Below are 12,723 nucleotides of genomic sequence, written 5' to 3'. Positions count from 1 at the left end.
CATTGGAAGCAAGCAATGTTTTACTTGGGAGAAAAATCTTTAATCATTCAGAATCAATGTTGATAGAAACATTTTTTTTCATTGTACGCAATTTAATGCTAATGAAACAATTCTTTGGTCGTTCAAAGCACATCTTTTATACGTTGGAAACAAAACACTAGATTGAAAGACTCTTCATTTGTCTTGCAAATGATCTTGTTAGCCAACGGAATAAAAATATCCTTGATAGAAAGCAAAACCAAATGTCACTCGAAATAAACTCACCACATTTGGAACACGATTTCTTCATATGGAAGCAAAATTGAATGACGTAATAAGTTTTGCTTCCTAAGCAAACTAGATGATGTGAAATCTCATCTTGCTAGAGTTATGAGCCCCCTACTATGTTGGGAAATGGAAACCATATACTAGAAGGAAACACCATCTGATTGTCTTCGAATAATCTTATTGGCCACCGAAAGAGAAGTATTCTTGTTAGGAAGCAAAACTAAGTGTTACTACAAATAAAGTTCACCATAATCGAAAACATAATTTGTCATATGGAAGCAAAATTGAATAAGGAAACAAACGTTGCTTCATAAGGAAGCAAAATGGGAACATCATCCTGATAAGGTTATTAGTTATTTTTTGAAACTTCCAATGGAAGTTGCTACGCGTTCTGACCGCACATGCACGAGCGTGTGCCCATGGGGAAGATGTGCTCTCTTCTGGCATGATAGAGTTATTAGTTTCATCAATATCCAACATTGATTTATAAATCTGAAGAACATATCTTATATCTATCTATATCAATATACCATATCATCAATATACTAAAAAGATCCAAAACGTATCTTATATTTGTCTATATCTATCTATATCTATATACCATATCACCAATATAAAAAGATCCAAAACATATCTTATCTTTATCTATATCTATATAGCACATAATCATCAGTATAAAAAGATCCAAAGGGGCAGATCCTACTAATCTCGGCCACAAACTAGGTCAATCGAACGACCTACATTGTTTCAATGGTGAGCACTCAACATGTTTAGCGCAGATTAATATCATACCAAATATTTACATAAATGTCAATTACATAATTAATGCGCAAATAATATCTTACCTAATATCTACGCGAAATTAATACACCGCCTAATATCAACGCGCATTGCAGGCACACATTTACTAGTTAACACAAAGAGATTGTCTCCTAGCTTAAGAAAAAAGAAAACTATGTTCGCGCTCGTTTTCCAGGATTAGCCACTAAGTTTCGTGCAAGGCGTGTGGATCCAAAAGATTAAGTAGGAGAAACAAGTTTTTCAAGAGGTAAAAGGGAGACCCGACGGTAGCATCGTACCAAATGTTGGCAAGAAACAGGATGGTGATTGGTGAAGGACCACAAGCCCCCCATGGACCATGGTACGCGTTCAGTGCACCTGGATCGGATGGATGCTTCGTCCCAAATCTGGCAAATATAGTCAACGGTCAACGCGCGAAATTCGTTTTTTCCCCAATGGTCAACGCACTCTTCGTGCGGCCACCGTGCGGTGTAACATTGGACGTCACGACGGAGGGTCAGGCCGGGAGTTGGCTTTTTACCTTGCACAACGTATGCATACGTTTTTTTTACCCTTAGAGCATCCCCTTGTCTGGCCGAACAGTCGGGACGATATCAAGACACTAAATGCTCCTTCGACTGAGATCTTCGACACGAACCGTATGTTCAGACTATCCGTAAAAAAAAAAACCCTAAAACTCAGCCCACCATATATGAAGAGGATATGAACATGTCCGGACATGTCTGTATCGTTTTTTCCCCTTCTCTTCTCCCTTCATCCCATCAATCAATCATACGCATGTGTCGGACGATTCAAACATAGACGGGAGGACATCAATGTGTATCCGAAATTCCGAACGTGTCCGCGCATGAAGATGAGATCAAATTCGTCCATCGCGGCCGCCGGACAACCACCGCATGGCGTCAAATCCAATCTCACCTACACGACGCACATTGCACGTCGGTCGTCACTCCCTCACCCAGAGAAAAAGCCTGCCCCTAACTCCCACCAGAAAAGCAAAAGCCGCGGGCCCCACCCGAACCCGGACCCAAACCCAACCAGAAAGGCCGAGCCACCCACGAACAAAAGGAAGCAGCAGGGCACCCACCAAGGACCGCGTCCAGGAGCGCGGCGCCTCCCCTCCAACAAATCTCCATTCCCCCACCACCCCGCAGCGGCAGCACTCGTGTGGGAAGCCGAGCCCGCCCGCCCGCCCCGCACACACGCGCAGGCACACCGCAGCCAGCGCCTCCCTGTTCCTCCTCCATCACCACCACCACCTCCCTCCCCCCTCCCTCCACCACCACAGCCACAGAGTTCGCTCGCCCGCCCGCCCGCCCATAAAAACAAAAATCTCCCACGCAACCGCACCGATCTCCAGCCCGGCCCCGACCCCCACCCCGACCCCCACGCGGACGAGGCCCAGCGCCGCGCCCGCCAGCCACCTTCCCCGCGCCGATCTCGGCCGACGGGGGGCCCCGGCTCGGGCGGGCATGGGCACGTGCGTGTCGCGGCCGAGCGCGTGCGTGGGGAAGCCCAGCACGCCGCGCTCCGGCGAGGCGGCGCGGGCCGGGGGGGCCTCCTCGCGCAGGCGCCGCCGCCGCGGGGGCAAGGGCCGGAGGAAGGCGCCCTCGCGCGCCGCCTCCATGGAGACCATCCAGGAGGCCGAGGGGCCCCCCGACCCCTCCAACCCCGCCGCCGCCGCTGCCGCCGCATCGGCCTCCGGCGACTGCCGGACCTACAGCAACCCGGCCTTCCAAGGTGGGTAGGGTGGGTGGGATGCGCTCCCTGCTGCTTCCCTTTCCGCCAATCGCCTTTCCTGCCTGCGCTTGTTTGGGGAATAGATAGATTTGATTGATCTCGGCCCAGGGGACCATGGGGACGTGAGATTGCGCGCGTCCGTCCTTGTTGGGGATTAAATTACTGCGTCTCGGCATCGTGCGCATCTATCTAATCTAGCCACGGCCGGGGACTTCTTTTTTTTATGAATCGATCGCTTATTGAATTTCACTGCCGCGGCCCTCGTTCCGTAGATAGATAGAGTGGGATCACTGCGCGCTGTAATTGGCAGTACTGCTAACTATTTTGGTTAGCACATGCCGGTTTATTGCGCCAATCAATGGCATTGTACTCTCGCTAGTCCGAATTGGCACCCACCTGACGCTGAATCGGGGGTACTTCCTTTCCTGCAGTGACCGGGAGCATGGAGGAGGCCTGGTACGACTCCTTCGCCATCAGCGAGTCAGACGGCGAGGACGATTTCCACAGCGTGCAAGATGGTAACTACTCTCCGTATTATATCTCTGCAATGTACTTGCCTAGCTATACGCCGCAATGTGTTGATTTCAAGTCTGTTGAGCATTTGAGCTTTTTTTGTCTACTCTGCAGATGCCTTTTCACTCAACGGCTTCGAGAACGAAGCGGCATTGGGTATGAGGGACGCCAATGGTGGGAGCTTCAATGGAGCTGAACACCACCATAGGAAGCCAAGGTCCAGTGAGCTGCCCAAGGGGAATCTGGAGAACGGTGCGAGGCCCTCTGCTAGCCATGAGGATGGGGTGAGTGTTTCAGGCGGTGCTAGCCCAAATACTGGAGGGATACTGGACAATTGTGGTCTCCTGCCAAATAACTGTTTGCCATGTATGGCCTCTGCTGTTGGTGTGAATGAGAAGAAGAGGGCGCTCTCCACAAGCCCGACTCATTCGATGAAGATGCCTTCGTTGAAGCTCTCGTTCAAGAAGAAGTCTGGGGAAGCCAACCCGTCGTCCACACTATGTAAGCAATTCTTCATCAATCACTGGGTCACATAGTTTTTTCTTCTTCCTAAAAGCTCAATTACACTGGCATCATGAATTAAATTACTAAAGAAACATTTGTGTTTTGTTCAGTGTCTACAAAGGATTTCCTTGAAAGGCCTCTAGCAGGTTCTCAAGTACAGTTATGTTTGTTGGAAAAGAAAGTGCTGAATAGCTGGTCTCATATTGATCCTGGTACATTCAGAGTCCGGGGATCTAACTATCTCAGGTAAACATCATTCACTGATTATTCTCATAGTACGTACTACGGTACTAGCAACCTTGTTCATTTTCACAATGCACATTTATTTGGGAAGGCTGGATTCTTTTGGGAAGTGACTGACCTTTGGTTCGATTGAAATTCTTCAGGGATAAGAAGAAAGAGCTTGCTCAAAATTGTGCGGCGTACTATCCATTTGGAGTTGATGTATACTTATCGCCGCAAAAACTCCATCATATATCTCGATTTGTCAAGCTTCCTGATATTCAAACCTCCAGCAAACTCCCACCTCTTTTGGTGGTCAATGTACAGGTGTGTTAAGACTCTGCTAAACAGTTACACATTTGTCGAAATATATTCTCAAGAGTTAACAACATTGTTGATGCACTGATTCAGAGCTAAGGTTCTGCCCACAGTTCCTTTCTTGTGTTTCTTAGTTTCTGTAATAATTACATGTGAAAACTCTTGTTTGTTTGGGTACAAACATGTGAAGATGTAACTGTGTGTTTTACATGCTTTGAGCCATCTTTTTGGGTTTATCTGTTATTATGCTTTTAATATGATGTGCAGTTTGTACATAATAAAATAGTAGCATTACAAACGATAGAAGTTATTGTATATTTGTATTTGACAAAGGCTGCAACATGTTAGGTATTTGCATTTGATGGATACCTAGGAGAAAGAGGAACCCGTTACTGATTTAATTAAGTAGCAGAATAGTATGTGGCTATGTGCCAAATTCAAGTTGAAGAGGACTTGAACCTGGTTGGTGGGCAGTGGGCTTGTACATCCACTCCCCCTCCTACCAGTTGCTTATGTGACCCCTGGATGATTACTAGCTGAGACAGTGTGTTCACGAAGAATACTTTTAACTTTCAAGATAAGGACACTGCTATAAAAAGTAGAGGCCAACGGGGAAAGGAGGTTCTGTGGCTTTGTCTTCAGAAAAAAGCAACCTGATTATGAGAGGCAATGTCTTGTTCATCCTACAAAAGAAATCAACAAGCTTTAATTTCGCCCCACATGGCTTTGAACTAGGCTCCAAAGAGTCGTTAGTGCTCCCAGTATCAGGTTCCATGATACAAACGGGCATGATAGAGCCCCTGTTCAACTGTGTCTAAAGAGATTACCGTGCCTGAATTCTCTTGCAGTAGTTCAGTAAATTGTCAGTTGCGTAATTAAGATTGATAAATTTCAATTTTTGCTTAACTGGAGTGTTTTTTCCTACTGACATTCTTTGCCCCCGTCACATTTTAATCAGTGGTTTGACATTGTCGCCTTTTATGCATTTTTTATCAGGTTCCACTATATCCTGCTTCACTCTTTCAGAATGAAACCGATGGGGAAGGCATGAGCTTTGTTTTGTATTTTAGGCTTTCCGAAGGTTACTCAAAAGAGCTTTCACCCTTATTCATAGAGAATATCAGAGTAAGATTTTTGATGGTTCTCATATATTTCACAGCTTCGCCAACTATTTACGTTCTGTATATATAAGTTAGCTATATGTAATGAAGATGATAGTTCGGATGCCGTAGTGCAGATGCTGTTTGTTTGGTATAATATCCTTATGTTGAGAATGGCCATTTTCTAATCAGTTTGTGAATGTGGCGAAAAATTGGTACAATGCCCAGTGAGTAGCTTCTCTAGATGTTTGAAATGGATAAAATAATTAGAATGATATTGTTCAGGAAATATAGAATATTCTTAAGTTGATGAACAAACTTTTCCTGCATTTAAACCTGGGAATACCAGCTTTAGTGATAACTGAAAGGCGATTTCAGGCCTAGAGCTAAAACCTTTATATTTTACGAAGGTAAAAAGGTATACACTGCATTTTCTTGTAAGTTATGGGCTGTAGGGTCAACTTTATAGGCATAAACTCTATAGTTGATCCAAGATAAAAACTATAAAAGGTGTATTCTACACATTTTCATGCATTGCTGGCTGATGGTTGACCTTATAAAATGTGGTTTCAGCAAAGGAGGTTTATTCAGGAATTCAATTTATAAATGATAATCTGCTAATGGCCACCTTTGGCATTTTTAGCAGAGGCACTTTTGCATTTGAAAGCATTCGCGAATTACTATATGTAGTCAGTCTTTTTCCTGTACTAATTATTTTTAGAAGTCGACAACATTGTGACTCTTCTTGTTTGACTTGCCAAACAGAGGTTGGTTGATGATGATGTAGAAAAAATAAAAGGATTTCCTATGGAAACAAGTATATCATTTCGGGAACGGCTGAAGATACTTGGACGGGTGGCTAATCTGGAGGACCTTCCTTTAAGTGCCGCAGAGAGGAAGCTAATGCATGCATACAACGAGAAGCCTGTGCTTTCTAGACCTCAGCATCAATTTTTCCTGGTTAGTTGTTCTTTTAGTACCTTTCTAGTAGTAGCACTTAGGTAGTGCGCCACTGAGCAATAAGTGCAATGCTATAAGATACCATTAGGTCCTGTACTTTTGTTACTTGTACAAGGAGCGTGAAAGCATTTTATCTTTCTGTGCAGGGTGATAACTACTTTGAGGTTGACATTGACATGCATAGATTTGGCTACATCTCAAGGAAAGGTTTCGAGACATTCCTGGACAGGCTAAAAATATGCATGCTAGATGTTGGGCTAACCATCCAGGTATGTCACTCATATAACTGTTTCTGAGCTAACACCTCCTTTCACTTTGCCATATGCAAGATAGTTTATTTACTGTTCCTGCTTCTTTCCAATTCTGCAGGGAAACAAACCCGAAGAACTGCCTGAGCAGGTCTTGTGCTGTGTTAGGTTGAACGGGATAGATTATGCAAAGTATCAGCCACTGATGACAAATGGTGCCTGAAGTTGGTGACTTGCAAGGACCCGCTAACCATTGTTTGTTTGGGATCTGGGAGGTGGCCTGATCATGCCAAGGCGCGGCGAGGCCCCTCGAGGTTTCTGGCCAGGAAACCCGAGGCGGGCTCCTCGTCGGTCACCGCCGTAAGAAGCGCGAGCGGCTGCATGTAAATCTGTATATCATTACATGAGCTCTGACTGCCTCTGCTGTTGTTGCTGCCCGTGATTCTGGAGCTAGTAAATAGGGCTAATTTGCCCGTGGAATGGTAGGTTTCGATGCGCTGCCTCGACAAAAAAATAGGTTCGGTCGGGCGCACCTGGAACATGAGGAGGATTTGTGGTGAACGCGAGCTGCTTGCAATGGTGTGGAATGTCAACACCGGAGGCGTTGTATAAGTGTAACCCATACCTCACATGACCTCACATGAGACGAAAAATAATGGAGCATGTTCTGCAAGCCTGGAACACATTGTCGTGCACGGTTGTTGAGTTGGTTGGTTCGGAAGTTGCCTGAAGCCTTAACCCTCTCCAGCGAGCTTTGTCTGCCCTCGTCTCCACGGGGCTGTTTGGTTCATAGCCACGCATTACCACCCTCAGCCACACCTTAAGTTAGTTAGGCTAGTTTGATCAAATTTAGGTGGTTGTTTCGTTTTAGGCACACCTAAGGCGATATTCTTTCTGTGAGAAATAAACCCACATGCTACACACGCGAAAGGTGTGGCAAAATTCTGTTAGGCAAGTTAAAGTGTGGCTAAGAACTTAAACACCCATGGAAGACAAGTTCAGCAAAAAATAGTATGGCAAAGCAATGACAAAGTTAGCCATCAACCAAATCTCTCTCCCAAGTTACCGTTTTCTCCGCATCAAACAAGTGCTCCGTATGAGTGAGTTGCAGATATAAAGATAGGGTTTACCGACAAAAGAAAATAAAGAGTAAGTAACAGAAATAATTGAAGGGGCAAATGGAGGTGTTGTTGTAAATTTTGGAGTTCAAATCATTGGCATATGTCCCTGTTGGAGGGGCATGGATACGGTGTCTCCTCGGCCAGAAAAGCCTAACCATCGTATTTTTGAGTTTTGGCCACCAAGCCTGAGTTCAAACACTAAGCGTACATCTTGAACGATCTTCCGGCTTTACAACTGGATGCTCTCGGTGGATCCCAACCGCTTAGAGCAAATACAATAAGGTATAGTCAGCAGGTTGTAAGGAGTAAAATAATATTTCTATGCTTAGTTGAAGGAGAGAGGATAGGAGAGAGAATGTAAGGGAGCTCCCACGCAAGAGCTAGTTGTGCCACGTGCTCCTAGGCACTATGTGAGAGTGAAAGGTGGGCCATATATTAATAAAGTAGCACATACTTATAGCCAATTGTTATACATATTGGCTATGAGGTTGGCTATAGATGACATGACACTTTCTTATAGCCAACAGTCGGCTATACTATTAACCATGCTCTTAGGAGTCCCCAAACTCCAAGGACTGCGATGAATGATGAGAGAAGGACTTGATGGTCTTGTCGAGGAATAACTCAAATCTTGCTTGAATCTCACTTCTATGTTGGACACCCTCACTCCCAATTAGGGTTAGCTCAAATGGTGGTTTGGAGGAGGAGGAGGAGGGGGGGGGGGGGCTTTGGATCTCACATCTGGAAATTTTCAGATATTGCCCCTTTCTCTCACGGGGTAAGGAGTATAAATAGGTCTACCTTAAAATCTGCCATTGCAAAAAAATAATTCCGAAGACTTCGGGAATCAAGTCCAAACAATTGATCAAAGGAGAAAACAAAGGGCACAAATACAACGTTCGGAAACTTCAACACCCCCACACTACCAACATCATCGCACACACTCCAGGGAAGCTGGTCTGTAGTCAATCTCAGGCACTTGTTCGTAGTTAATCTCGAACATTGGTTTGGCCTCCGGGTTCCATTTCGGATACTCCGAGCCCCTCATCGAGAGACTCAGACTCTGGACATAGGGTCAGAGAAACCCTCAGACAGTACGAAGTCCTACTGCAATATTGTCGGCGTCCTGAGAACGGGGGTCCACAGACTTGCCTGCCTGCGGCCCACGGCGTGGCTCCATCAGCGGCCCCGTACGGTCCATCTTCACCAGCAAACACTCAAGACCCTCGCGAGGGGTCAAGCCTCGCGAGGCGGACGACGCAGGACCTTCTCGGGGGCGGCCTCACCAGGCTGGCTCGCGAGGGGCGGAGAGATCAAGGCAAGGGGCACCTCACGAGGTCCCTGTGACGCAAGCCATGACAACCAAGGCCAGGCGGGCGCCAGCGCGCGCAGTGTCCTCGTTTTCTCTTTGGTGCTAAAGAGGCAAGCACAGGCGAGGAGTCCCGAGGCATCAGGCAAAGGTTTCCATATCAGTGCAACGAGACCAAGACCAACAGGACGACAGGAGGGAGGTCACCATGGAGCCCAAGACGGCGTCACCACCAGAGCCTTTGGCAGTCGAAGACCATCTTTTGTCAGGATAGCTTGTACTAGCTGCCCCCCTTCAAATTGGTCGTTGTGGGATCCCTTCCCGCCTAACATTTGGGAAGAGGACCCGGGCCTCTATATATAGGACTAGCCACCACCGTAGTGGGCATCTCATCTGGATCGAAACCCAGACTATCCCCAACCACACCAACTCACCAAGCACAAGAGCACCTCTCCTCAGGAGGCTGTTCTTCCCTTGTAACCGTTCATCCTCAACCCAAGAGGCAATCCACCACACCACACTGGAGTAGGGTATTACACCACATCGGTGGCCCGAACCAGTATAAATCTTGTGTCCCTTTGTTCTGCGAGTTCGGCAAGCTAGGCTTTGAGATCGCGGTGAGGGCGCGAGCTAGAGAGAGGAGAGATCTTCGTAGGCACCCCAGTGTTCGAACCTCAAGGGTTTTGCCGGAACCCGAAATCTGACATTTGGCGCGCCAGGTAGGGGTGCGCCGAAGCTTTCCTTCCGTCGATCCACGCTCCACCGCGTCCATGGCAGATGCTCGCCGAGTCCGCGCCGAGCGCCGGGACGCCCAGGCCGCCCGCGTCGCTCAGACGGCTCCCCCTGGCGGGCCTCCCCGTCGTTCTCCATCACCCACCGCCAACGCCGCCACCGACCCGGCGGGGAACGAGCAGCAAGCATCATCGCTGCACCCCTCCATGCAGTGGGACGGCCGCACCGCCGCCCCATCGCTGACTCCAGCCGGCTCATCATCCCATGCTCGCCGTGCGCCCTCGGACACGCAGGCCGCGTTGCTCATGGCACGCGAGCTCCTGCGATACCGCCCGATCGACGACCTCTACAAGGACTGGTTGGACCGCATCGCCGAGCTCGTCAGCGCCGCTGGGGGCTCCCCCGCGCCGTCCCTCTCACTGCCTCGCCCTCCGCCAGCTGCGGGCGACGTAGCTCACGGAGCGCCTCCACCACCTCTGCACCAAGACGGCGTCCTGGCACCAAGACGTGCGGCTCCTCGGCGCGACCCGCCGCGCCGGGCGCCCGCGCGGGAAGAAGGAAGCTGCCAAGAGGTTCCTCGGCCGCGGGATAACGCTCCCGCACTCCCGGCGCTGCCGCGTCAAGACCGCGGGCCGCCTGTAGTGGCGGAGCGCGGGCATCAGGGACAGGCTCCACCTCTGCAAAGGGCCCCGGTGGCCACGGCAGGCTGTGGCGCCTTCACTCCCGAGCTGCGTAGCGTCGTCTGGCCGGGCAAGTTCAAGCCAGATCTGCCTCCTCGCTACGATGGCACCCCCGACCCCGCGGAGTTCTTGCAGCTCTACGAGCTGAGCATCGAGGCGGCCAACGGGGATGAGAAAATCATGGCGAACTGGTTCCCCATGGCTCTCAAGGATGGCGCTCGCTCGTGGCTCCTGAACCTGCCTCCAGGCTCGATCTCCTCCTGGGGACAGATGCACCAACGCTTCATCGCCAACTTCCAGGGCACTCGCGACTGCCCGCCGGCTGCGGGTGACCTGCATCGCATTAAGCAGCAGACAGGAGAGACCCTGCAGAAGTATATCCAGCGCTTCAACAACGTTCGCCTCAAGATCCCCAAGGTGACGGACGGGGCCATCATTTCAGCATTTTCCGATGGCGTCCACGATGTCAAGATGAAGGAGGAGCTCGCCATCCACGAGGAGCTGTGCACGGCCCTGAAAATGTTCAACCTGACAACCAAGTGCGCAAGAGCTGAGGAGGGGCGCCTTTCCCTCCTCGAGCTCCCCGCAATCGACCCGGAGGAGAAGAAAGCCAAGGCCAAGGACGTGAAGCGCAAGGGGGCGGCCGTGCTCGTGGCGGAGCCAGACACGAAGCGCGGCCGGGACCACCCCGAGTCGTCCAAGAGCAGCCGTCCGTTCTGCGCCTTCCACAACGTACATAGACACAACACCAACGACCGACGAGAGCTCAGGGCCATTCGAGATGGACGCTTCGGTCGACGCCCCGAGCGCAACGACCGGGGCTACTGCCGAGGAGGAGGACGAGGTGGAGGACGCTGGGAAGATCGCGGCCCCCGCCAGGAGTGGCGCGACCGGCCTCGTGAGGACCGTTGGCAGGACCAGCCTCGTGAGGGCGCATGAAGGGACCAGCCTCGCGAGGACCGCCCTCAGGGCAATGCTGGTCTCCCTCCACTGCCGCCACCGCCAAGGAGGAATGACGACCACCAGCAGGACGAGGAGGCTGGGGGCTTCCAGGAACCGCGCGCCATCGCCTGCATATTGGGCGGAGCTCAAGCCCCAGCATCTCAGCGTATCTTCAAGCAGTTTTCTCGCGAGGTGAATGCAGCCCTTCCCAGGCTCGAGGCCACGCGCCCTCTCAGGTGGTCCAAGTGCGCCATCACTTTCAGCTCGGCGGACCAGCTCAAGTGTGTGGCCACTGCTGGCGCCCTCCCGATGCTCTGCTCACCCGTCATCAGCAACGTACAAGTCGCCAAGACCCTCATCGACGGCGGTGCATGGCTCAATGTCCTGTCTGTCGAGACGTTCGACAGTGTCCAAGTGCCATACGATCAGTTTCAGCCCACCAAGCCTTTCTCAGGAGTGACCGACGTCTCCACCACCCTGATAGGGCAAGTCCTCCTTCCTGTCACCTTCGGCCAGCGCGACAACTACCGCACCGAGCTCAACGACTTCGACGTCGCCCACATTCGTTTGCCGTACAATGCCATCCTCGGGTATCCAGCGCTGGCTAAGTTCATGGCGGTGACCCACCAGGGCTACAACGTCCTCAAGATGCCAGGGAGTGGCGGCATCATCACAGTCCCCTGTGAAGAAAGAGATGCGGTGTGCTCCCTTGAGCACACTTTCCAAGCCGCAACAATCGAAGACCCCGACAACCAAGGCACCCTGTACCCTCCTGAGGCCATCCCCAAGAAGAAGAAGCAGTCACTCCATCCAGGACCTCAGGGAAGCGGTGCCTCCAGCGGTACCACTTCAGGATCTGTGCCCCACAGCAAGGGCGCCTCCCTCCCTTGCATAGGAAGGCGCGCCCGGCGCCCTCCTCAGGCTGGGCTCGGGGGCTCTCTTCTGGAGGGCCTCAGACCTAGGCAATGTCACGAGGGAGGCGCTCGGGCACCACGTGGAGGCGTGCTTTGCGGCGCGCTTCCCTCAAGAGGGCGTTGGGCGAGGAGTGCCCGACTCTCAGGAGTTCATCACCAAGTCTACTCAGGAGCTACAAGAAGCAAGAGCCATTCGCGGCGATCGCCGCTCACCTGACGCAGCTCCCCATCCCGGCGAGGACGGCGGGCTGCGCGTCTGCATCAACATTCCAGGGCTCAACAGGGCCGCAACTCAGGAGCGCTTCTGGCCCTCGCGTGTTGGGTGGTGCGAGGGTCCGCCCCACATCTATGT

General features: G+C 50.7%; 1 protein-coding gene across 1 annotated transcript; it reads left to right on the top strand.

Moving 5' to 3' along the window:
* Positions 1–2,168: 2,168 nt before the first annotated feature.
* Positions 2,169–7,354, top strand: LOC109741725 (uncharacterized). Its single transcript, XM_020300800.4, has 9 exons — positions 2,169–2,808; positions 3,240–3,326; positions 3,436–3,822; positions 3,936–4,071; positions 4,212–4,374; positions 5,362–5,490; positions 6,231–6,425; positions 6,572–6,694; positions 6,795–7,354. The coding sequence occupies exons 1-9, from the start codon at positions 2,541–2,543 to the stop codon at positions 6,894–6,896; spliced, it is 1,590 nt and encodes a 529-aa protein (XP_020156389.1). The 5' UTR covers positions 2,169–2,540; the 3' UTR covers positions 6,897–7,354.
* The last annotated feature ends 5,369 nt before the right edge of the window (positions 7,355–12,723 follow it).

The sequence above is a fragment of the Aegilops tauschii genome, chromosome 4, assembly GCF_002575655.3.
Source record: "Aegilops tauschii subsp. strangulata cultivar AL8/78 chromosome 4, Aet v6.0, whole genome shotgun sequence".
In the NCBI taxonomy this organism is placed as follows: Eukaryota; Viridiplantae; Streptophyta; class Magnoliopsida; order Poales; family Poaceae; genus Aegilops; species Aegilops tauschii.
This window is presented reverse-complemented; position numbering and strand designations above follow the sequence as displayed.

Bases quoted from the DNA above. Each gene is read 5' to 3' on its own strand.
- LOC109741725 (XM_020300800.4), top strand. From the start codon at position 2,541: ATGGGCACGTGCGTGTCGCGGCCGAGCGCGTGCGTGGGGAAGCCCAGC. The intron at 2,809-3,239 runs GTGGGTAGGGTG...CCTTTCCTGCAG, and splicing joins CAGCAACCCGGCCTTCCAAG to TGACCGGGAGCATGGAGGAG. The intron at 6,426-6,571 runs GTTAGTTGTTCT...CTTTCTGTGCAG, and splicing joins CTCAGCATCAATTTTTCCTG to GGTGATAACTACTTTGAGGT.